General features: G+C 45.1%; 1 protein-coding gene across 6 annotated transcripts in view; it reads right to left on the bottom strand.

Annotated features, from left to right (window-relative positions):
* Positions 1-25,135, bottom strand: part of LOC139279885 (CUB domain-containing protein) — a 42,516-nt gene extending 17,381 nt beyond the window's left edge. The window contains exons 1-5 of one of the 6 annotated variants that reach the window (XM_070899186.1): positions 24,959-25,135; positions 23,803-23,884; positions 15,754-15,828; positions 3,273-3,379; positions 2,073-2,165 (exon numbers count right to left, since the gene is read on the bottom strand). In XM_070899186.1, the coding sequence (XP_070755287.1) occupies positions 2,073-2,165; positions 3,273-3,379; positions 15,754-15,828; positions 23,803-23,839 (312 nt within the window). In that variant the 5' untranslated portion in view covers positions 23,840-23,884; positions 24,959-25,135. Of the gene's footprint in view, positions 1-2,072; positions 2,166-3,272; positions 3,380-15,753; positions 15,829-23,802; positions 23,885-23,935; positions 24,233-24,311; positions 24,347-24,810; positions 24,865-24,958 lie in introns of those variants that run through there. The other 5 variants (XM_070899189.1, XM_070899185.1, XM_070899187.1 and 2 more) reach the window with 5 other exon arrangements.
* Between the last annotated feature and the right edge of the window lie 1,655 nt (positions 25,136-26,790).

The raw sequence follows: 26,790 nt of genomic DNA, 5'->3' as shown, positions 1-26,790 counted from the left end.
AGCTGGGCATTGTTGCAGTTCAACAGCATGTAATAGATCAGTGAGTGAACAAGGTGAAAGGGAAATCATGTTTGACAAATTTGCTGGTGTTCTTTGAGGATGTAACGAGCAGGGTGGATATGGGGGAACCAGTGGAGCTGAGTCCATGATCAGATCAGCCATGATCTTGTTAAATGGCAGAGCAGGCTCGAGGGGCCAGGTGGCCTACTCCTGCTCCTATTTCTTATGTTCTTAATGAGGAACAGGAAGAGAACTGATATATGGCACTGTGAACTATTGTTGAGTCTCCATTCCACGAAAAGTTAAGTATTTTGTTGCAACTTTCTGTACAATAACTATAGTGGCAATATTTCTTTACAAAGATGCCACAGAAAAACTCACATTCCCCATCAAGGACTTTGGAATTAGGAGTAACACTGCACGGAGGATCGGTAGCACCAGTTCAGGGCCTTGTGCTGGATCTTATCTTCTGCCGCCCATGTTAGCGCCCCAGAGGGGGAAGGGGCAGCAATGGTGGCGGTAAGCACTTCCGGGCGGGCGGCCAGTTTCCAACGCCCTGCTGGAACATTCGGTGCCAGTTTCGAGGGGGCGCGGAGCATTACCGCCCGGAAGAGGCAAGCCAGTGTGCAACACCCCTGATTGTGACAATGGCCCGATTTTTGGCTGTCGCCCAATCCGTAGCATCCCGTGATGGGACCGCTTGTGGAAGCTGGTGGTCCGAGCTGTAGCGGACGCAGTGAGGTGAGTAATGTCCACCTCAGATAAGAGTGATTGGTTTCTATTTATTGGGGGGATTTATGTTGCAGTGGTGAGTCATTTATTGGGAATGTTTTTGGTGGAGAGTTTTGGGGGTTTCCTCCCCCCTGCCACCCTCCCATCCCCAGGTCTCAGAGCTTTCCGAAGGCGGCTGTTTAGCTCGGGATTTTCACTTGCTCAACCGGCCTAGCGCCCTAAAAGAGATATGTAACGCCTCCCTTAGTGCTCTGCCAAACTCTCAGGGCCCAGATGAATTTTGCTGACTGAGGTGCAAACTGTTCCCCGGAACCAAACTTTAACGCCCTTCCGCTATTACCGCCTCGAAATGAGCAGAACCGAAAACCCACTCCCTTGTGGTTTAATCATCTATAGGGCCATTTTGCAAAACGCAGTTAATATCTCCTTCGGTCAGAAATTTGCGATGCTGTTGGAAACAAATTTCTCTGAGAGTTTTTATGACTGACTTTGGTCAGCTGTTGCATCGTGACCACATCAGGAGTTACAAAGATCAGCCATCTTCCCTCCCCACGTGTCCTGTGAGATACGGTAAAAACTGGCTCTCAATAGTGATGCAGATTCAAGTAATTGTGGCACCTAATGCACATTTGGGAAACACAATCTCTATTAGAGTCCTGAAATAATGCAACATTTTGTACAGCCTTTTTGTCATTCACACATACCTGACTGACATAACTTAATCTAAATAAATGATCTGGATAATTTATTTTTCCATTTTTGCTTGAAATTAGGTATTCCATAATGATGAGTAAATATTTTATGGTATAGAATGCTGACTAACTGCCTTATACTGGACTTTGAAACTTTTTTTTCCAGGTTTTCACCTTCCCTCATCTCCCGAAAATAGTTCCACAAGAGCCATCAGCTCTCTGGTATCTCACTCAACTGACAATTAGTTGGATATCAGCAACATCAGTGATTACCAGTAGGCTATTTGACCATAGAAGACACCTTAGTCAAGCTCAGTTTTGACTACACATGCATATTTTCCAGCAGAAATCACCAGAGCACCATTAAGAGCAGGAACCCTGGCTGAATTTTGGGCTGCCTAGTCCACAGACACAAAACCAATTGCAGTGCCACTAGTTCTGATCTGGCTGAGATCATTAAGCTCAGCACAGATCAGGAATCAGACTTGGGAGCATCATGCTCTCAATGGTTTAGTACTACACCAGAGGGTGCATATGGCGGCTGAGCCAACAGGGCAGCCTAACCGTGTGCTTCTTGTGAAGATTGCCTGCCAGTTTTCTCCAGCTTCACGACTGGAAAGATTATTTGAACTAATCAGACGCACCTACCTCGCAGTACTTGTGTGTCTCAGGGCATTTCTCCCAGTCGTTATAATTCTCATAGCAATTGGCTTCTGAACATTTAAATGTCTGGCAGGAGAACTGTAAACAATTACAAGAAAAAGTATTTATTAAAATCAATCTAGCTTTGATGTCATTTAATACATTGATAATATCTCCCACTGGTATTTTACTGTGACAATAGATTATTGGCAGAGACATTGGTATGATCATGAATGTAAGCAATAAGCACCTTCTATCTTCTATGATCCCCGAGATCCTTGGCTAATAATATATGTGACAACGGGGACATTTCTGCCTGTATTTCACACAGTATTTAGCAAATCCTTTTCAGTTCGCTTTGTAAAATCTTGGGTGACTTCCATGCCTCTAAAGTCCTATAACTCACTAGTTTAGTGTCACCTGTAAATGAAACTATCTTGTATTCAAAGTGCATTACAGGTCATTTATTTATACCAGGAAGAGGAGGGCCATGAAATTCGTTGATGCCGCATCTGTTTAACAGGCATAAGAACAGGTGCCCAAGCGAGTAATGTGGCGGGTGGCATGTAGGCCCACTTTCCATGTTGGAGGTGTGCCTTCCACCATATTGGTAAAGGCTGAAGTGTAGGTGTCCAGGGCCCATGCCAGGAAGCAGGTATTAGGCCCTTTGCATATGCATCTAATGCCTGTTTCAGGACCCCTTCCCAAAATTGGACTGTCTGAACACTGCCGGCAGCAGGCCAGATGTGTTCAGGATAACTAAGTCTATGTGAGGCCTAACCAGCAGTCCTCGCAGCTCAATAACAGTTTCAAAACACCGTTGCCAGTTCCTGCTCGACCCTTCCTGGTTGCCTCCCCCTCCCCCTGCTCCAGGATTTACATGACGGCTGTTGTGAGCGACGCAGTGGGCTGAAATTTAAATTCACAATTTCCAGTGAGCTGCCTCGGATCTCATTTAAATGAGGCCCAGGCCCCAATGTTGAGTATGCCATGGGCCTATCCAGCATAGGGGCCATTCCCTGCGCCCAATTTCACCCTTGAAATGTATAAGCAAAGAGCTGTGGGACATCCCATTCAACATGTTGAAATCAGGGCCGCACCAACATAGTTTGTAAAAACTTTTGATGAGATATCTCTTCATTATATTGGTTTCTTCATTACAATCTGTATTTTGTAGCATTAAGTGTTAAACAGAAAATAGCTTACATTAGCTGGAAATTCAGTTGTATTCATTGTCATATCTCCATAAGATTCTGTCCAGGTCATGTCATATTCAGATGAATTAGAAGTCATATTCCAATATGTTGAATTGACTAAAATAAAAGAAAATAATTAAACATACTTCATTTTAAACAAAATTATAAATGCATGTTCCTCTGCAGTGCTCCCTTTGAGTGATGCTTACTGTCGCATGTTACGCAGCGGCGCTGTGTATTTCTCGTTGCCTCAGACTGTTTGATCATGAGGAGCGACATGCCCTGAAACGCTAACTCTGTTTCTCTCTCTTCCGATGCTGCCTGGCCTGCTGAGTGTTTCCAGCATTTTGTTTTTGTTTAGGATTTCCAGCATTTGCGATATTTCACTTTTGTAGACCTGCATTCCACTTCGGTTGAAATGGTCTGTAGCATTTGCCACGGCCACTCCGTAATGAGCCAACCAATGGTAGCTAAGATTTGTCCTGACGCGATTCCTTTCTCTGATCTGAGACAATTACTACCATGAAATGGTCTAAACCCATGGGGGTATAACTTGACTTTGTGCCATAGTGTAAAACGGGTGCTAGTGAGACAGGCAGTTTGTTCTACATCTCTCCCTATTTTTATTACTGTTGACTTCAAATGGGGATGGGGAGAGATGTAAAGGGGGCTGCTGACTCACGATCACCCATTTTACACTATCACACAAGATTCACTCCCTTCAGTGATGGATGGGCAAGTCTGAATGGCTGGGATTGGAGTCTCTGGTCAGGGATTGGTGCTCTACCTCTACAGCTAATGGACAGCCCTCTTTTACTGTATTTATTTAGTAAATGACCAATTTTTACCAATTTTCTATTTCAAAACTATATCTTGGCATATTGTAACTCATTGAAAGAAATGTAGATCGAAAATTCCATTGGTCACTATGGGCTGGAATTTGATCACCATTTCCGCCTGGTTTCACGATGGTATTCCTGTTTTTTTTGCTTGAAAACCGGCCGGTGCAAGTTTTGTCAAAGTCTTCTGCCAGTGGTTTCGAAATACCGCTGGGGAGCGGACTGCTGGCGTGGAAGACTGAAAAAACCGCCACCACTCGAGTTTGGTGGGAGCAGCGATCCATAGCTGAGGGGGAAAAAAAAAATCACCCAGGAAAACCCAGCCAGAGCAGCCCTTTGATCAGCGGTACGTAGGAAACTCTGCAAAAAAAGGCAAGTGAAATTTTTCTTTTTAATTCTTTTGCAGCGATTCAATGCAGAAGGATTGTGTGAATGTTTTCCGGTTTTTGTTTTTGGGAAAAACATTTTATGTGTTTTGCCCCTTCCTTTGGTCCAACTCGCAGCCTCAGACTAAATTTTGAGTAAGTATCGTCCAATTTGACCAGGATCGCGTTTTCTGCCGAGAATTCACGTGCAAGACAGATTTTTCCCACCGGGCAGAATTTTTTCCATTTTTTGATCAATTTTCCACCGGCCTTAATTTAATAATCTTAGCGTTTTTTTGGGCGGCAATCCGGTGGTGGCGAATTTTGATCAAATTCTAATCCTATGCGTGACAGTATTGTAAATAGGAAGACACTGAAGGGTGTAGAGAGACTTAGGGGCACAAATACATAATTCATTGAAAGGTAGATAAAACCACAAAAAAGGCCAATAGCCTTATGGGTTTAATTAATGGAGCATAGATGGACAAGAGCAAAGGTGATGGTTAGGCGATAGCTAGAGTTCTGTGTGCAGTTTTGGGAACCCTATTATAGAAAGGACATAAAGTCAAGGCCCCGATATTTACTGGGGCGGGTTCTGTGAGCGGGGATGGGGGGAGGAGTTTTGGTCGGATCGGGTTTTCAGGCACTCTGAGCCGTTTTAATGTCACAGTGTGTGTCTTTATATTCCCACATGATCGCTGGCCAGAAGCCTCCGCGATTGATGACCCTCCAGAAGCCTCTGTAATTGAATCCCCGAGATTGGGTACCAGACCACCCCCCTGCAGGATCAGCGACCATACCATAGGTTTGGCACCTTGTCGGGCGGGGAAAGCTCTGGAGAAGGCCGCACCCCAGAGGCAGCTAGGGAGCCTGCAGCTGGGTTAGTGGGAGCTTGGAGGGTGGGGGGAGGTGTTTCTGGATCTGGGGGTTTGATCGCTGATCCTGCAGGAGGGTGGTCTGATACCCAATCTTGGGGATTCAATTACAGAGGCTTCTGGAGGGTCAGCAAGCGCGGAGGGCAGGGGCAAGGGCTGGGTCTGACGCTGGGCAGGGAAGCAGATAAACTTGATGGGCTGGGAGGAAGATCTTGAGCTTCTCCTGCCCTACAAGCAGTGCTGTAAAGGCACTTAACCTTTTCCACAAAGCAGTCCTCACTCCATGGTCAGGGACAGGAGGGTATGACTACGAGTGAGGAAAGATATGGGGACTCAGGATGGAGTGATAGAGGAGCCTCAGCCCTTGCTTTTGTCCAACGGGCTCGAGGCTCTTACTCACTGTGTGGACGAGAGCAGGGACTGCAGGGAGGATGAGCAAACTGACCACAGCACCGTGGTCCAGGGGGCCATTCAAGTGGGGTGAATAAAAAGAAATGTTGCAGTGGTAGGGGACAGTATCATTAGGGGAATCGATAAGGTTCTCTGCAGCCGAGAGCGTGAGTCCCGAAGGCTGTATTGCCTGCCCGGTGCCAGGGTTAAGGCCATCTTCTCTGGGCTGAAGAGGAACTTGGAGTGGGAGAGGGAAGATGCAGTTGTCGTGGTCCACTCCACGCATTGGCGACGGCTCGGATGTCCGTGCCTTCTGTAGCCTCGACCTGGACCTTTCTCCCCCCCCCCCCCCCCGACGACCTCTCCTCCGACATCGACATCGTTCCAGCTGCTCCACCCGATCCGTGACCCTCGACGGCGCCGAGAGGGCTAGGTGAGCATCCGGTCGGGCGTTCGGGCCTCTCCCCGGCGGCGTCTGGGCCTCTCCCCAGTGGTGGCTGGGTCCCCTCAGGCAGCGGCGATGGCTATGCCTCTCCCCCACGGCGGCGTTTGGGCCTCCTCCTCTTCCGCGGCGGCGACTGGCCTTTCCCCCTCCTTCGGAGACGGCTGGGCCTCTACTTCCCCACAGTACTCCAGGTGTGGTCTAACCAGGGCTTTGTACAGCTGCAGAGGCCTGGCAGCACCCGTGGAACAATACCAAAGGAAACAACTTTCGTTTTAAACTTTTAAACAACCTGGGAAACTTATAAACAACTTGGGGAAAAAAAAATATGTTTAAACTTCGGGAGAAACTTTTAAATAACGTCAAGGAACTTTTAAAAATTCTTTTCTTTCAAAAACATTTTTTTTTTTAAACTAAGGAATTGAATACTGTACCCCAATCTAACTCGGGAATAGTTTGGTGTGTTTTATTAGCATCATTTTCAGTCATTTAAAACCGGATTACTCACGATGATACCTGGCAAGCAGGTGAGCCTCCGACCAGTCGCCCGGGATATCACCCTCACCTCCTGCGGCAGACTCTCATCCCTCCAGCGGCGGGCTTTCATCCCTCCATCACGGCTATGACTCTTCCACCCTTCCACTCCTTGCTGACCTCCTACCCGGAACTCCAGTGGGCAACTGACCTTCCTAATGCCTGCCCCCCAACCAAGCCTCGGACCACCCACCATCAAGGGCGCTACTCGACGCCGAGCTTGCGGCAAACATCTCGCCGTAGGCAATTAGGCTCATAGAGCAGCGCCTGGTCTCCAGTTGCCTTGGACCCCCTTGCCACTGGACCAAGACCTTGCTCCGCTAAGCCCGTGTGGTTGGCGGTGTGCAACGGCCACCCGATGTTAAAAGAACTCTCGCACAGGCATCTTCCACTCCATTAACATGAAGTTCGGGACCCGGAACCTCAGGACCCTCATGGACAACTCCAACAGCGACAGGCTGGAACGCCGCACCACCATAGTTGCACGGGAACTTAGATGCTTTGACATCGACATCGCCGCCCTAAGTGAGACCCGGCACGCAGGGGAAGGCCAGCTCAAGGAACAAGATGGACGTTACACCTTTTTCTGGAAAGGGAAACCAGAGGAAGAACGCCGCCTTCACAGAGTTGGCTTCGCCGTCAAAAATGAGCTGGTCGACCGCCTCAAAGACTCCTCCCTGTGAGGTTAACGAATGCCTCATGACTCTTTGGTTCCGGGATAATGTGAGTCAATGAGCCACAGTCATCAATGCATAAGCTCCAACACTCGATGGAACGGATGAGACCAAAGAGGGTTTTTATTCCAACCTCGAGACAACCCTGTCCCGCGTCCCCACGGCAGACAAACTGATCCTCCTAAGTGACTTCAACGCCAGGGTCAGCAAAGACACAGCCCTCTGGAGAGATGTGATTGGCAGAGAGAGGGTAGGGAAAGCCAACTCCAGTAGTACTCTACTCCTGACAAAATGTCTAGAACATGAACTTCTCATCACCAACATCCTGTTCCGCCAGAGGGACAAATAAAAGGCATCGTGGCAACACCCTCGCTTCAAACACTGGCACCTGCTGAGCCAGGGATTGCAAGGATGTACGCATCACCCGTGCCATGACAGGAGTTGACGATTGCTGGACACACCACCGCCGAATCTGATCCATCATCGACATCAACATAGCCCCAAAGCAGAGGGGAGAGCAGAAGCAGTGCCACAAAAAAGTTAATGCCGGGGCACTTAAAGACCCAGCTAAGAGAGCCCTATACAGCCAGTGCCTCACAGCTAACCTGGCATGCATTGATGACCCTGAGATGCAGAATGCCCACAGCGTGTGGTCTGCCCTCCAGGCCTCCATAACCAGTGCATGCGAAGAGAAACTTGGTCACTCAACCAGAAAACCAGGACTGGTTTGATGAGAATGATCAAGAGAGCCAAGAACTAATAGATCGCAAGCACAGAGCATTGGAGTCTCAAGCAACAACCCAACTCGGGAGCTGCAAAGCAACATTACAGACGGCTCAAGGCTGAGGTCCAACAAAAAACCCGGGACCTAACGAACAGGTGGTGGATGGAGAAAGCACAGGAAATACAACAACTGGCCGACGGCCATCATATATGAGGATTCTTCATTGCAGTCAAGGCCACCTACGGTCCAGACTCGCAAGGCCCCACCCCACTGCTGACCAAGAATGGGGCAACACTCATCAAGGACACCGAGGCAGTCAGGGCCCGCTGGAAGGATCACTTCAAAGATCTCCTCAATCGAGACTCTGCATTTGACTCGAGTGTTCTAGACTCCATCTCGCAGCATGCGACCTGCCACCACCTCAGCGAAACCCCAACGTTGCATGAGGTAGGAAAAGCCATAAGACAGCTCAAGAAAAACAAGGCTATGGGAGCATATGGAATCCCTGCTGAGGCGCTAAAGTATGGCAGAGTGGCGCTGTTGGCATGGATACATGACCTCATCTCGCTCATCTGGAGGGAGCAGAGCATGCCGGGAGATCTCAGAGATGCAGTGATCGTGACCATCGTTAAAAAAGGGGACAAGTCCAACTGTGGCAACTACAGAGGAATCTCACTGCTATCAGCCATTGAGAAAGTTGTCGCCAAAGTCCTCCTCAACCACCTTCTCCGTGTGGCTGAGGAGCTCCTCCCGAAGTCACAGTGCGGATTTCATCCCCTACGGGGCACAACAGACATGATCTTTGCAGCGCGACAGCTGCAGGAAAAATACAAGGAACAGCGCCAGCCCTTATACATGGCCTTCTTCGACCTTACAAAGGCATTTGACACTGTCAACTGCGAGCATTTATGAAGCGTCTTCCTCTGTTTCGGATGCCCCAAAAGTTCATCAACATCCTTCGCCTGCTCCACGACAACATGCAAGCCGTGATCCTTACCAATGGATCCATCACAGACCAAATCCACGTTCAGACCGGGATCAAGCAGGGCTGCATCATCGCTCCAACCCTCTTCTCCATCTTCCTCGCTGCCATGCTCCACCTCACAGTCAACCAGCTCCCCGCTGGAGAGGAATTAAACTACAGAACCAGTGGGAAGCTGTTTAACCTTCGCTACCTCGAGCCCAGGTCCAAGACCACCCCAACCTCTGTCGTTGAGTTACAGTACATGGACGATGCCTGCGTCTGAGCACATTCAGACGCTGAACTCCAGGATATAGTCAACGTATTTACTGAGGCATATGAAAGCATGGGCCTTACACTGAACATCCATAAGACAAAGATCCTCCACCAGCCTGTCCTTGCCGCACATCACTGTCCCCCAGTCATCAAGATCCCTCGGCCCTGGACAACGTGGACCATTTCCCATATCTCGGGAGCCTCCTATCAACAAGAGCAGGCATTGACGACGAGATCCGACACCGACTCCAGTGCGCCAGCGCAGCCTTCGGCCGCCTGAGGAAAAGAGTGTTCAAAGACCAGGCCCTCAAATCTATCACCAAGTTCATGGTCTACAGGGCTGTAGTAATACCCGCCCCGCTGCATGGCTCAGAGGCATGGACCATGTACAGTAGACACCTCAAGTCGCTGGAGAAATACCACTAACGATGTCTCTGCAAGATCCGATAAATCCCCTGGGAGGACAGACGCACCAACATTAGCCTCCTCGACTTGGCCAATATCCCCAGTATTGAAGCACTGACCACACTTGATCAGTTCCGCTGGGCAGGCCACATTGTCCGCATGCCAGACACGAGACTCCCAAAGCAAGCACTCTATTTGGAACTCCTTTATGGCAAATGAGTCAAGGGTGGACAGGGGAAACGTTACAAGGACACCCTCAAAGCCTCCCTGATAAAGTGCGGCATCCCCACCGACACCTGGGAGCCCCTGGCTAAAGACCGCCCTGAGTGGGGAAAGTGCACCCGGGAGGGAGCTGAGCACCTTGAGTCTCATCGCCGAGTGCATGTAGAAAACAAGCGCAGGCAGCGGAAGGAACGCGCGGCAAACTAGTCCCACCCTCCCTAACCCTCAACGACTGTCTATCCCATCTGTGGCAGGGACTGTGGCTCTCGTATTAGAATGAGTCCTTAGGTGGCTGAACAGTCCAAGAGTGGAAACAAGTCTGCCACGATCCCGAGGGAATGCCTATGATGATGATGATGATGGTCCACGTGGGTACCAATGACATAGATAGGACAAAGAAAGAAGTTCTGCTGAGGGATTATGAGCAGCGAGGGGCCAAATTAAAAAGCAGAATCACAATGGTAATAATCTCTGGATGATTACCTGAGCCATGAGCAAATTTGCATAGGGTAAATAAGATCAGAGCGTTAAACACATGGCTCAAAGACTGGTGTGGGAGAAATGGGTTTTGGTTCGTGGGACACTGGCACCAGTACTGGGGTAAGAAGGAGCTGTTCCGTTGGGACGGGCTCCACTTGGACCGTGCTGGGACTAGGGTCCTGGTGAATCAAATAACTCGGGCTGTAGAGAGGGCTATAAACTAATTAGTGGGGGAGCAGGGTTCAGGTGAAGGGAGATTTAAAAAGTCAAAGAATAAGGAGAAGGCAATAGAGCAGGTTAGCACTGGGAGAAATGAAAACCAGAGCGTGCCAGGAAGGGACAGAATGTATAAACATAAAGGTGAATCAGAAAGTGGGGTCAAAGCAGGAAAAAATGGTAAAAAAACAAATTTAAAAGCTCTTTATCTGAATGCACGTAGCATTCGTAACAAAATAGATGAGTTGACGGCACAAATAGATACAAGTGGGTATGATCTGATAGCCATTACAGAGATGTGGTTGCAAGGTGACCAGGACTGGGAACTAAATATTCAGGGGTATTTGACAATTCGGAAGGACAGATAGAAAGGAAAAGGAGGTGGGGTAGCTCTGTTAATAAAGGACGGGATCAGTGCGTTAGTGAGAAACGATATTGGCTCAGAAGATCAAGATGTTGAATCAGTTTGGGTGGAGATAAGGAATAATAAAGGGAAAAAGTCACTGGTGGGCGTAGTCCATAGGCCCCCTAACTGTAGCTACCCTGTTGGACAGAGTATAAATCAAGAAATAATGGCAGCTTGTAAAAAAGGAATGGCAATAATCATGGGTGATTTTAACCTTCATATTGATAGGACAGAGTAGCCTTGAGGAAGAGTTCATAGAGTGTATCCGGTATAGTTTCCTTGAACAGTACGCTGTGGAACCAACCAGGGAGCAGGCTATCTTAGATCTGGTACTGTGTAATGAGACAGGATTAATAAATGATCTAGTAAAAAAGACACCTCTAGGAATGAGTGACCATAACATGGTTGAATTTCAAATTCAGTTGGAGGGTGAGGAAGTTGGTTCTCAAACCAGTGTCCTAAACTTAAATAAAGGAGACTACCAAGGTATGAGAGTTGGCTAAAGTGGACTGGGAAAATAGATTAAAGTATGAGACGGTTGATGAGCAGTGGCAGACAATTAAGGAGATATTTCATAACTCGCAACAAAAATATATCCCAATGAGAAGGAAAGGCTGTAAGAGAAGGGATAACCATCCTTGGCTAACTAAGGAAATAAGGAATGGTATCGAATTGAAATCAAGGGCATACACTGTGGCCAAGACTAGTGGGAGGCCAGAGGATTGGGAAACTTTTAAAAACCAGCAAAGAACGACTAAAAAAAAATGATAAAGAGGTGGAAGATAGATAATTAAAGTAAACTAGCACAAAATATAAAAACAGATAGAAAGAGTTTCTACAGGTACATAAAAAGAAAAAAGACTGGCTCAAGTAAATGTTGGTCCCCTAGAGGATGAGACTGGGGAATTAATAATGGAGAATAGGGAAATGGCAGAGACGTTGAACAAATATTTTGTGTCGGTCTTCATGGTAGTAGACACTAAAAACATCCCAATAGTGGATAATCAAGGGGCTAAAGGGAGGGAGGAACTTAACATAATCACTATTACTAATGATGTAGTAATTACTAATATAATGGGATTAAAGGCAGACAAGTCCCCTGGACCTGATGGCTTACATCCTAGAGTCTTAAAAGTGGCTGCAGAGATAGTGGATGCATTGGTTGTAATCTATTAAAATTCCCTGGATTCTGGGGCGGTCCCAGTGAATTGGAAAACTGCAAATGTAACGCCCCTATTTAAAAAAGGAGGCACACAGAAAGCAGGAAACTATAGACCAGTTAGCCTAACATCTGCCATTGGGAAAATACTGGAGTCCATTATTAAGGAAGCAGTTTGGAAAAATATAATTCAATCATGCAGAGTCAGCATGGTTTTATGAAATTTGACAAATTTACTGGAGTTCTTTGAGGATGTAATGAGCAGGGTGGATATTGGGTGTGGTGCATTTGAATTTCCAGAAGGCTTTCGATAAGGTGCACATGATAAAAGTTCACGGGGTTGGGGATAATAAATTGGCCAAAAAAAGCAGCAAACCTGAGGACTGGGAGAAATTTAGAATTCAGCAGAGGAGGACAAAGGGTTTAATTAGGAGGGGGAAAATAGAGTATGAGGGGAAGCTTGCAGGGAACATAAAAACTGACTGCAAAAACTTCTATAGATATGTGAAGAGAAAAAGATTAGTGAAGACCAACGTAGGTCCTTTGCAGTCAGAATCAGGTGAATTTATAATGGTTAACAAAGAAATGGCAAACCAATTGAACAAATACTTTGGATCTGTCTTCACTAAGGAAGACACAAATAACCTTCCGGAAATACTAGGGGTTCTAGGGCCTAGCGCAAAGGAGGATCTGAAGGAAATCCTTATTAGTCAGGAAATTGTGTTCGGGAAATTGATGGGATTGAAGGCCGATAAATCCCCAGGGCCTGATAGACTGCATCCCAGAGTACTTAAGGAAGTGGCCCTAGAAATAGCAGATGCATTGGGGATCATTTTCCAACATTCTATTGACTCTGGATCAGTTTCTATGGACTGGAGGGTAACTAATGTAACACCACTTTTTAAAAAAGGAGGGAGAGAGAAAACAGGGAATTATAGACTGGTTAGCCTGACATCGGTGGTGGGGAAAAGGTTGGAGTCAATTAATAAAGATGAAATAGCAGCGCATTTGGAAAGCAGTGACAGGATCAGTCCAAGTCAGCATGGATTTATGAAACGAAAATCATGCTTGACAAATCTCCTAGAATTTTTTGAGGATGTAGAGTGGACAAGGGCGAACCAGTGGATGTGGTGTATTTGGACTTTCAAAAGGCTTTTGACAAGGTCCCACACAAGAGATTAATGTGCAAAATGAAAACACATGATATTAGGGGTAATGTACTGACGTGGATAGAGAACCGGTTGGCAGACAGAAATCAGAGAGTCGGAATAAACGGGTCCTTTTAAGAATGGCAGGCAGTGGCCAGTGGTGTGCCACAGGGTTCAGTGCTGGGACCCCAGCTATTTACAATATACATCAATGATTTGGATGAAGGAATTGAATGTAATATCCCCAAGTTTGCAGATGACACTAAGCTGGGTGGCGGTGTGAGCTGTGAGGAGGATGCTAAGAGGCTGCAGGGTGACTTGGACAGGTTAGGTGAGTGGGCAAATGCATGGCAGATGCAGTATAATGTGGATAAATGTGAGGTTATCCACTTTGGTGGCAAAAACAGGAAGACAGGATATTATCTGAATGGTGACAGATTGGGAAAAGGGGAGGTGCAACGAGACCTGGGTGTCATGGTACATCAGTCATTGAAGTTTGGCATACAGGTACAGCAGGTGGTGAAGAAGGCAAATAGCATGTTGGCCTTCATAGCTAGAGGATTTGAGTATAGGAGCAGGGAGGTCTTACTGCAGTTATACAGAGCCTTGGTGAGGCCACACCTGGAATATTGTGTTCAGTTTTGATCTCCTAATCTGAGGAAGGACGTTTTTGCTATTGAGTGAGTACAGTGAAGGTTCACCAGACTGATTCCCGGGATGGCAGGACTGACATATGAGGAGAGACTGGATCAACTGGGCTTGTATCCACTGGAGTTTAGAAGAATGAGAGGGGATCTCATAGAAACATAAAATTCTGACGGGATTGGACAGGTTAGAGGCAGGAAGAATGTTCCCGTTGCTGGGGATTTCCAGAACCAAGGGTCACAGTCTAAGAATAAGTGGTAAGCCATTTAGGATCGAGATGAGGAGAAACTTCTTCACTCAGAAAGTGGTTAACCTGTGGAATTCCCTGCCGCAGAGTTGTTGAGGCCAGTTCGTTAGATATATTCAAAAGGGAGCTAGATATGGCCCTTACGGCCAAAGGGATCAAGGGGTATGGAGAGAAAGCAGGAAAAGGGTACTGAGGTTGAATGATCAGCCATGATCTTATTAAATGGGAGTGCAGGCTTGAAGGGCCAAATGGCCTACTCCTGCACCTATTTTCTATGTTTCTATATATTAGCACGGATAGAGGATTGGCGAACTAACAGAAAACAGAGAGTCGGGATAAATGGGTAATTTTCCGGTTGGCAAACAGTGACAAGTGGGGTGCCGCAGGGATCGGTGCTGGGTCCTCAACTATTTATAATCTATATTAATGACATGGATGAAGGGACTGAGTGTAATGTAGCCAAATTTGCTGATGATACAAAGATGGTTGGGAAAATTGTGAGGAGGGCACAACAAATCTGCAAAGGGATATAGACAGGCTAAGTGAGTGAGCAAAAATTTGGCAGATGGAGTATAATGTGGAAAAATGTGAGGTTATCCACTTTGGCAGAAAAAATAGAAAAACAAATTATAATTTAAATGGAGAAAAATTGCAAAGTGCTGCACTTCAGAGGGACCTAGGAGTCCTTTTGCATGAAACACAAAAATGTAGTGTTCAGATACAGCAAGTAATCAGGAAGGCAAATGGAATTTTGGCCTTTATTGCTAGGGGGATAGAATATAAAAGCAGAGAAGTCCTGCTATAACTGTACAGGGTATTAGTGAGGCCACACCTAGAGTACTGCAAACAGTTTTGGTCTCCGTATTTTAGGAAGGATATACTTGCACTGGAGGCTGTTCAGAGAAGGTTCACTAGGTTGATACCGGAGATGACTAATGAAGATAGGTTGAATAGGTTGGGCCTATACACATTGGAGTTCAGAGGAATGAGAGGTGATCTTATCGAAATACATAAGATAATGAGGGGGCTCGACAAGGTGGATGCAGAGAGGATATTTCCACTCATAGGGGAAACTAAAACTAGGGGACATAGTCTCAGAATAAGGGGCCGCCCATTTAAAACTGAGATAAGGTTGTAAATCTGTAGAATTCTCTGCCCCAGAGAGCTATGGAGGCTGGGTCATTGAATATATTTAAGGTGGAGATAGACAGATTTTTGAGTGATAAGGGAGTAAAGGGTTATGGGGAGCGAGCAGGGAAGTGGAGCTGAGTCCATGATCAGATCAGCCATGATATTAAATAGCGGAGCAGACTCGAGGGGCCAGGTGGCCTACTCCTGCTCCTAATTCTTATGTTCTTATGACCTTTAGGGCATATTGCCCCAGGCACAGTTCCTTATGCCACACTTTAAACAGAGAGGAGAGGATAAATGAGGATCCATGCTAAAATATTACAAGAAGGGACAAATGTTCCAAGTGTTTTACCTCCATATCCAAGATCGCTGGTGGTATTCATGTTCATCGCATTGCTGGATATCGCAAAGCAAAGCAGGAGCAAACCTGTGGAAGAAAACACAAAGCTAAATTTGAATGCAGGAGCAAGGATGTCTTACTACAGTTATATAGCGCCTTGATGAGACTGCACCTGGAGTATTGTGTGCAGTTTTGGTCTCCTTACCCAAGAAAGGATATACTTATCATAGAGGGAGTGCAGCGAAGGTTCAACAGACCAATTCCTGGGATGGCAGGACTGTCGTATGAGTAGAGATTGGGTCGACTAGGTCTGTATTCACTAGAGTTTAGAAGAATGAGAGGGGATCTCATTGAAGCATATCAATTTCTGACTGGGTTGGATAGACTGGATGCGGGAGGATGTTTCCCCTGGCTGGGAAGTCCAGAACAAGGGGTCACAGTCTCAGGACATGGGGTAGGAAATTTAGGACCGAGATGAAGAGAAATTTTTTCACTCTGAGGGTAGTGAACCTGTGGAATTCTCTACCACAGAAGGCTGTTGAGGCCAAATCACTGAATATATTTAAGGAGATAGATAGATTTCTAGAAACAGAAGACATCAAGGGGTATGGGGTTAAAGCAGGAATATGGTGTTGAGATAGAGAATCAGCCATGACTCGAAGGGCCAAATGGCCTACTACTGCTCCTATTTTCTATGTTTCTATGTTTCTAAACATCAAAATTATTCTTATTTTATATATTTTGTTATAATATTATAATATTATTGTAATTATTCTTATATTATAATATTATAACAAAATATATAAAATATTATAATATAATATTATAATGCAATACAGTTCATTCACAGGATGTGGGCATCGCTGGCAAGACCAGCATTTATTGCCCATCCCCAATTGCCCTTGAGAAGGTGGTGGTGAGCCGCCTTCTTGAACCACTGCAGTCCGTGTGGTGAAGGCACGCCCATAGTGTTGACTTCGTCACGGAGGTTTGGTACGACTGAGTGTCTTGCTAGGCCATTTCTGAGAACAGCTAAGAGTCAACCGCATTGCTGTGGGTCTGGAGTCACATGTAAACCAGACCGGGTAAGGACAGCAGATTTCCTTCCCTAAAGGTCATCAGTGAACCAGATGGGTTTTTACGACAATCCAGTAGTTTCATGGTCACCATTACTCATACTAGTTTTTTTTTAATTACAGATTTATTTAATTAACTGAATTGAAATCCCCAGCTGCCTGTGGTGGGATTTGAACTCAAATCTTCGGATTATCATCCCTGGCCTCAGGATTACTAGTCCAGTAACATAACCACTATGCTACCGTAACCGGCGGCAATAGATAATATAACATATATAATATAATAAACTATAATGTATTATAAACAATATAACATGGCCTTTTACTTACTGTACTTTTCACAACTACAGTGAAACACTCAAAAGTTTTATTGCACAACTCACATATAAAAGTTATCAGCCATATGACACTGAAACATTTTAAAAGTTGGCAATGTAATGCTTTGTTAAGGAGATGAGTTGGGCAGAAGGAAGTTAGTGATTGTGTTCAGCAAACCCCCCACCCCAAGCACAGATGTTGCATAAGAAACGTTCAGGAAATTTAAGTTTGTAAGCAGCAGTCCTGTGATTTCTGGAAGAGTTTTTCCTGCACACAGTTGGAACTGTGCGGTGTCTCGAGGCCAATTTCTGCAGCAGCCCATGCAAATCGGTGGCAACTGTATTTGGGCTGGAGGATGTTCCAATACTGCATAAAAATTGTGTTTTGTTTTTTTAAAAGCAGCTCCGCGCTTCAATGTTGTGCTTAGCCCACGTTTAATGGCTGCCATATAACACCGATCTGTCTCAACCATCTTATCACCGAGCACGTGTCACAACAAGTGTTAATTAAACTGGTACACAGCCAGGAGTTACCGCTCGATTGCGCTGGGTTTTTCTGGTGCAATTCTCCTGATATCGGCATAACCGGCGCAAAAAGTCGTGGAATTTTAAGCGCAATATGAGTTCAGCGCTACTTGAGTTTCCATGATCATTTACGCTAATTTAAAAATCATAGCGCTAGAAGCAGACCCCGCCCACAAAACTGGCCACACCTCCAGGGTGAATTAATCACCATTGGGGGTTTCCGCTAATTGCTCTCATTTGCGGGCCTTCGAGGAGGGTTCAAAAATTAAGGTGGCTCATTTGTGAACAAGGACACTAACAGGTAGCTTTTGGAAGGTTGTGAATGATTTTTTTTTTAATTTACTGATGACTGTATCCCAGTCGAACTAGAAAATAACTTTGTATGATTTCTTAGTCATTTTCAGTCATTTAAAACCGGGTTACTCATCGGTGGTGAATTGACACTGATTTTAAAATGCTTATTTTTTTGTGATAAACTCATTTTTTGCTGTATTAATCAAACTGCACCAAGTTACCACACTTAAATATATCAAGGAACAGTTTTTAAAGCAAAATTTAGAAAAGAAAATCACATTTTAAAATGTTGCCCAATTGCACTGGCTCATCGGTGATATGCAAATGACTTGAGCGAAAACTTGGGGGCGGGAAAACACTTTTCAAAGCGGGTGCGATTTTGGCTACAATTTGTGCCGGAATCTCAGATTGCACCCAAAGCGGAAACTCTACCTCGGAGTTTGTTGTATATAAAGCGGTAGCACTTCGAACATGGTGGGCGTGCATTTCTCTTGGGTCTTTCAGATGGGGTATTAAACCGAGGCCCTGTTCTCCCTCTCAGGTGGATAATAAAGATCCCATGGCACTATTCGAAGAAGAGCAGGGCAGTTCTCCCCAGTGTCTTGGCCGATATTCATCCCTCAACTAACAGCTAAAATGGATGATCTGGTCATTTATTTAATTGCTGTTTGTTGGAGCTTGCTGTACACAAATTAGCTGCCATGTTTCCTACAACACTGACTGCAGTTCAAAAGTACTTCACTGGTTGTAAAGCACTTTGGGACATCCTGAGTTTGTGAAAGGTGCTATAGAAATGCAAGTCTTTCTCATTTTCTCTAATAGAATCATTGAATCTTAGAATGGTTACAGCACGGAGGAAGGCCATTCGGCCCATCGAGCCCCTGTTGGCTCTCTGCAAGAGCACCTAAGCTAGTCCCACTCCCCTGCCCTTTCCCCGTAGCCTTGCAATTTTTTTTTCTTTCAGGTACTAATCCAACTCACTTTTGAAAGCCGTGATTGAGTCTCCCTCCACCATCCTTTCAGGCCGTGCATTCCAGATCCTAACCACTCACTGTGTAAAAACATTTTTCCTCTTATCGCCTTTGGTTCTTTTGCCAATCACCTTAATGTGTGTCCTCTGGTTCTCGACCCGTCTGCCAATGGGAACAGCTTCTCTCCATCTACTCTGTCCAGACACCTCATGATTTTGAACACCTCTATCAAATCTCCTCTCAATCTTCTCTTTTTGGGGGCGGTAGCAGGGCGCACAACTCAGCAGTGCTGCCGTATATGAGGAGCTCTTCTCTGAATTAAAGGGAAATGCAGAATAAAAAGGGTCGTACCTGGACCACCGAGCAGTGGAGATGCTGCGCGATCAGCCCGACACTCAAGCAACGTGGTGCTGCTGAACGATCACGGCACGGACCCCGCATCCAAATCGGCACCGGTGTGGAATATAAAAGCGGACATTCTTTCCAGGAACAGCCGGCCACCTCCCCTTTAACTTTCGTCCCGCGTGTGGCCAGCCGCCCGATACGCGTCCCCTGAAGCTCTCCCTGTCATCGCTTGGCGCAGCTTCAGGGGCGGTACCCAATTTAAGGTCAGGGGCGCTAACAGGGTGCTGCGCACAGTGATGGCATCACGATTTCTGGGCACAGGAGATCGGGGCGCAATGTCTTAGCGTCGCCGTTAAACACCCGTCACATTTAGCAGGAGTTGTTAGCGGTGCCGTGCCCTGTTAGCGCCCCTGGGGGCACTAACAGGAGGTGCAAATGACCCCAGTTTCTCCCCCTATATCTCTACTCATGATGCTCAGGATCCCGTAAGTTTTTTCAACTGCTTTCTCAACCTGCCCTGCAACCTTCAACGATTTGTGCACATATACCCCGAGTTCTCGCTCTTCATCCACCCTTTAGTTTAAATTTCCTCTCCTCATTCTTTGCACCAAAATGTATCACTTTAGAATGGTGAGCAGAGCTCAAGCAGTAAAGGTGTTGTTCAAGCTGATTGGTCCCATTTCAAACTAGAATCGAAGGCCTTGATTTTAACCTAACTTGCCCGGCAAGAACGGAGTGGGTTCAGGTCAGAGGACGATAAACATTCAGCCCGATTTTAGACGGGATGTAAACCAGGGCTTTAAATTCAAAATAGTATCTTCTAGTCCATAACTTCTTGTGGACAGACAGATACAGTGAGCAGCTCATTTTACATTCAACAGCGGGTATTTAGCTCAAAGGCACATTGAACAAACAAGGATGTAAGATGTTGTCATTTTAAATGGGGAAGGCAATGCTGAGGCTGCATTCAGTATAATAGCAGATGCAATTTATAAATATGGCCACTGTATTATATGAGGCACAAAGGCTGTGCTCAGCTTCAAGGTCTCAGAGGCTGGGCTCAAAAGTTTCTGCCTTAAACAGTCGGGATCAAAAATGATGGATAATGGTGGAAAAACACAGCACGTCATTCAGCACATTTGGGGCCCTCCCTCAGAATTTATATTTGCCCTTTCTCTCCTGCATATTCCTAGCATTTTATTTCCGATTTACAGCATTTGCAGTTTTTTCTTGTTGAGTTGAGCTGGGATCATTGGAGTCAGCTAACCCCTCCATCTAGCCTGTAGTTAACTGAAGCTCTTGCAGAAAATCGCAGATTTAAAACAGCTTGAAATATTTGTTGCTGCTTTTGCAGCTGATAAACAAATGAATCATTCGTGGGTGGAATTTTCATACGGCTTCCACATGAGTACAAGCGTAAGGATCGTGGTTGAAAAATCGAGGGCAGAAGGATAACTAGAGAAAAAGTGGGGCCTATTAGAGACCATAAATGAAATCTGTGTGGAGGCGGAAGAAATGGGTAGGATTCTTAATGAATACTTTGCATCTGTTTTCACAAAAAAGAGGGGCGATGCAGACTTTACAATGAGGAAGGAGGCGTGTGAAATATTAGATCAGATAAACATAGTGAGAGAGGAAGTATTAAGGAGCTTAGCAACTTTGAAAGTGAATAAATCCCCTGACCCGGATGAAATGTATCCCAAGCTGTTAAGAGAAGCATAAGAGGAACTAGCAGAGGCTCTGACCATCATTTTCCAATCCTCTCTGGCTATAAGTATGGTGCCAGAGGACTGCTAATGTTGTACTGTTGTTTAAAAAGGGAGAAAGGGATAGACCGAGAAATTACAGGTCAGTCAGCCTAACCTCGATGGTGGGAAAATTATTGGAAAAAATCCTGAGGGACAGGATAAGCCTTAATTTGGAAAGACATGGATTAATTAAGGACAGTCAGCACGGATTTGTCAAGGGTAGGTCGTGTCTGACTAATTAGATTGAATTTTTCGAGGAAGTAACCAGGAGGGTCGATGAGGGCAGTGCATATGATGTAGTGTATATGGATTTTAGCAAAGCTTTTGATAAAGTGCCACATGGCAGACTGGCCATGAAAGTAATGGCCCATAGAATCCAGGGCAAAGTAGCAAGTTGATTCCAAAATTGGCTCGGAGGCAGGAAGCAAAGGATAGTGGTTGATGGGTGTTTCTCTGACCGGAAGGCTGTATCCAATGGGGTTCCGCAGGGCTCAGTGCTGGGTCCCTTGCTTTTTGTGGTATTTATAAATGACTTGGACTTAAATGTCAGGGGTATGATTAAGAAATTTGCAGATGACACAAAAATAGGCTGTGTGGTTAATAATGAAGAAAGCTGCGGACTGCAGGACGATATCAATGTACTGGTCAGGTGGGTGGAACAGTGGCAAATTGAATTCAATCTGGACAAGTATGAGGTAATGCATTTGGGGAGGTCTAAAAAGGCAAGGGTATACACATTAAATAGTATGACACTGAAAAGTGTAGAGGAACAAAGTGAGCTTGGAGTGCAGGTACACGGATCCCGAAAGGTAGCAGGCCAGGTAGATAAGGTGGTTAAGAAGGCATATGGAGTACTTGCTCTTATATTCCATGCCTCAATGAATAAAGGCAAGGAGCTTATGCTTGAACTGTATAAAACACTGGTCAGGCAGCAGCTGGAATACCACGTGCAGTTCTGGTCACCACATTACAGCAAAGATGTGATTGCACTGGAAAGGGTGCAGAGAAGATTTACAAGAATGTTGCCTGGACTGGAGAATTTTGGCTATGAGGAAAGATTGGAGATTCTGGGTCTGTTTTCTTTGAAACAGAGGAGGCTGAAGGGAAACCTGATTGAGGTGTATAAAATTATAAGGGGCCTGGATAGAGAGGATAGGAAGGACCTGTTGGCCTTGGCAGAGGGGTCAACAACTAGGGGGCATAGATTTAAAATCATTGGAGGAGGTTTAGACGAGATAGGAGGGTAAATGTCTTCACCCAGAGGGTAGTGGGGCTCTGGAACACACTGCCTGAAAGGGTGGTAGAGGCAGAAACCCTCATCACATTTAAAAAATACTTGGATGTGCACGTAACTTGAAGTGCCATAACTTACAGGGCTACGAACCAAGAGCTGGAAAGTGGGATTAAGCTGGATAGCTCTTGGTCAGCTGATGGGACACAATGGGCTGAAATGGCCTCCTTCCATGCTGCAAATTTCTAAGATTCTATGATTCAACTTGGATTGTGCCTGGAGAAGCTGTATAACAATAGGGTGCTGTACCGGTAGTATCATGTTGAGACATCATGGTAATGGTGAGAGCAATTTGAGGTAACAAATGAAGAGGAAGCATATTGCACAACATTACAGTGTATAAACTCCACTGCGATATTTTCCCATTGTGTATTGGTACCATAAGAACATAAGAAATAGGAGCAGGAGTAGGCCATTTGGCCCCTCGAGCCTGCTCTGCCATTCAATAAGATCCTAACTGATCTGATCTTGGCCTCAACTCCACTTCCCTTCCCATTCCCCATAACCCTTGACTCCCTTATCATTCAAAAATCTGTCTATCTCCACCTTAACTATATTCAGTGACCCAACCTGAACAGCTCTCTGGGGTAGAGAATTCCAAAGATTCACGACCCTCAGAGAAGAAATTCCTCCTCAGCTCCGTTTTAAATGGGCGACCCCTTATTCTGAAACTATGCCCGCCAGTTCGAGATTTCCCCATGAGGGGAAACATCCTCTCTACATTTACCCTGTCCAGCCCTCTCAGAATCTTATATGTTTCAATAAGATCACCTCTCATTCTTCTAAACTTCATTGAGTATAGGCCCAACCTGCTCAACCTTTCTTCATATGACAACCCCTTCAACTCAGGAATCAACCTAGTGAACCTTCTCTGAACTGCCTCCAATGCAAGTATATCCCTCCTTAAATAAGGAGACCAAAACTGTATGTGGTACTCCAAGTATGGTCTCGCCAATACCCTGTACAGTTGTAGCAAGACTTCCCTACTTTATACTCCATCCCTCTTACAATAAAGGCCAACATTTCAGTTGCCTTCCTAATTACTTGCGGTACCTGCATACTAACTTTTTATGTTTCATGTACAAGGGCACCTATATCCCTCTGTACCGCAGCATTTTGTTGTCTCTATCCATTTAAATTATAATTTGTTTTTTTATTCTTCCTACCAAAGTGGATAACCTCGCATTTTCCCATATTATACTCCATCTGCCAAATTTTTTCCCACTCACTTAACCTATCTATCTTCCTTTTGCAGATTCTTTATGTCCACTACACAACTTGCTTTCCCACCTATCTTTGTATCATCAGCAAATTTGGTTACATTACACTCGGTTCTTTCATCCAAGTCATTAACATAAATTGTAAATAGTTGAGGCCTCAGCACTGATCTCTTTGTAATGACAAAGGCCTGGGAATTACATGGTTTGTTATGATTGGTCAATAGAAATACTCTTAAGAGATTGCTATTCTCAAAGACACAGAAATGGAAGATACCTAGAAGATGTTCGATCTTGTTGCTTCTGGTCACCATCTTCCACCCCTGAGAAAAATCCAGTGGGCAGGTCACCGAGCGAATCTGAAATAGAGTTAACTACTGTGAATAATAAGTTATTTGAAGCTCACATACCCTTTTCCAAATACAGCTGGGCTTTCTGATGTCAACAGATGGTGTACTGATCCAGCAGCAATTCAGTCATGGATACATCTATAACGCAAGATTACCGACTGCTACCAAGTGTATAAAGGATTTTCCGCATTTGAATACAGACTAATCAGGATGTACCCTTGAAGGGATACTAAATGGAAGGCTCACAGAAGTCAAACTGACAATTTCAGATTTTAGAAACTATCTTTTACAGCTTCATTTAATAATCCAACTCGCAGCCATAACCCCCCTACTCCTGCTCATCTCAAAGTGCTATATTGATTCAAACTGATGCCGAATGCCGGGAGAGTGTAGATTACCTCTGACCCAAGCTGACTGCAAATAGAAATGTTCTCACCACAGCACACTGCCGCCTCATGAGGTAACAGGTGCGTCTGCTGGGATGGTGCTGCACCGCTATAATAAAACTCCTTGCTGGCCATAACTCCCCCACTATTTGGGAGCTCTGTTGCATTTCAAAAATGAATGCGAGAACGGTTAATTGTGTGATCACTGAGGTTTACAGGACAGTCATTGAATTCACAACAATAAATCAGGCGAAATGTAAATGTAATCTTTACCCTTGGGAATTGCCATATGCTAACTGAAAGCTCACGTATATGATTTTTGTTAGCTTTTTCGGGGAGTATATCTTCAACGTGAATTTTTTTTTACTATCAAAATATATTTGAAAGACATTGCTTTATGTTTCTTTTACAAAACAGGCTAAGGCTTGCTTATATTAGCTGGATTCAAGCGATATACACTTGTCTACACTAGGAGAAGGCAGAAGGATGAGAGAATCTAACTCAATTTTCTATCCCAAGTATTAAGTACACAGAGAGACTGATACTCACTTACACTGAGACGGATAGCCACTTATACAGAGAGTTGTAACTACTTACACATATACACAGAGAGTGGTACTCAATTACACAGAGAGACTGATACTCACTTATACACAGAGACTGATACTCACTTATACAGAGAATTGTAATTACTTACACTTAGACAGAGACACTGATACAAACTTATACACAGAGAGTGGTCCGAACAGAGAGAGACGGGTGCTTATCCAACGACTGGTCCTAACACAGAGACTATTACTTATATAAGGCTGGTACTCAGTTACACAGAGACTGGTCTAACACAGAGAGACGAGTGCTTGGACAGAGTGACTGGCGCTTACACAGAGACTAATCATTATAGAAAGCTGGCACTCACTTAGACAGAGACTGGTACTCACTCACACAGACACTGGCACTCACTCACACAGACACTGGTTCTCACATATAAGACATCAAATTTGTAGGTTTTATTTTTTCATTGATTTTAGTTTAAAAAAGGATGAATAAACCCAAGCTTTTTCAAATAAAACATGAAATATTGGTTTTAATCAGTATACAAATTTTGGTAGGAACAAAGAATACTTTAGCAAATAAATGCATCCAACTGCTCACACAGTACAACAGAGAAAGAAAAGAAAGAAAAGAGAAAAGAAAAGAAAAAGAAGAGAAAGTAAGACAGATTTGCATTTATATGGCGCCTTTCATGACCACCGGACATCTCAAAGTGCTTTACAGCCAATGAAGTACTTTTGGAGTGTAGTCACTGTTGTAGTGTGGGAAACGCGGCAGCCAATTTGTGCACAGCAAGCTCCCACAAATAGCAATGTGATAATGACCAGATCATCTGTTTTTGTTATGTTGATTGAGGGATAAATATTGGCCAAGACACCAGGGATAATTCCCCTGCTCTTCTTCGGAATAGTGCCATGAGATCTTTTACATCCACCTGAGGGGGCAGACGGGGCTTCGGTTTAACGTCTCATCCGAAAGACGGTACTGCCGACAGTGTAGCACTCCCTCAGTACTGCACTGGAGTGTCAGCCTAGATTTATGTGCTTAAGTCCCTAGAGCAGGACTTGAACCCACAACCTTCTGACTCAGAGGTGAGTGTGCTACCCACTGAGCCACAGCTGACACAAAAGAAGCACCTCCTCCCAGAGTCCACAAAATAAGTACAGATTACTCAGGTCATTCGGCCCCTCTAGCTCCTCCTTCCATTGAAATTTGCAATGCCCCCCATCGTGGGACCTTATTGCCTCTTGCTTTTGGCTCAATTACCCTACCTGGAACTGATCAATGTTTCCTTATGTCAGTCCCAAACTTGCCTTTTACCAGTTTACACCTGTGTCCCCTAATCTTACATGGTAAACATGAGCCCTACCTCAACCAGTCAAGAATGGTGGTGGACTGTCAGGCAACTAACATCTGGGAGGAAGCTCCTGAACATCCCCATCCTCAATTATGGCAGAGATTGTTATCCTTAGAGCAAAGAAGGAGAAGAGGTGATTTAATAAAAGGTGTTCAAAATCATGAAGGGTTTTGATAGAATAAATGAAGAGAAACTGTTTCCAATGGCTGAAGGGTCGATAACCAGAGGGCACAGATTTAAGGTGATTGCCAAAAGAAACAGAGGCGACACGAGGAAAAACATTTTAACGCAACGAGTATAAATCGGACGGTCTGCACCTGGGCAGGACCAGAACCATTGTCCTAGGGAGAGTGTTTGCTAATGCTGTTGGGGAAGTGTTAAACTAATATGGCAGGGGGATGGGAACCTATGCAGGGAGACAGAGGGAAGTAAAATGGGGGCAGAAGCGAAGATAGAAAGAAGTAAAGTAAAAGTGGAGGGCAGAGAAACCCAATGCAAAAATCAAAAAGGGCCACATTACCTTAAAAGTCTAAAAGGGACAAAGTGTGTTAAAAAGACAAGCCTGAAGGCTCTGTGCCTCAATGCAAGGAGTATTCATAATAAGGTGGATGAATTAACTG

This window comes from Pristiophorus japonicus, chromosome 14 (genome assembly GCF_044704955.1).
Source record: "Pristiophorus japonicus isolate sPriJap1 chromosome 14, sPriJap1.hap1, whole genome shotgun sequence".
In the NCBI taxonomy this organism is placed as follows: Eukaryota; Metazoa; Chordata; class Chondrichthyes; family Pristiophoridae; genus Pristiophorus; species Pristiophorus japonicus.
Note: the sequence above shows the minus strand (reverse complement) of the source record. Positions and strands in the feature narration are given on the sequence as shown.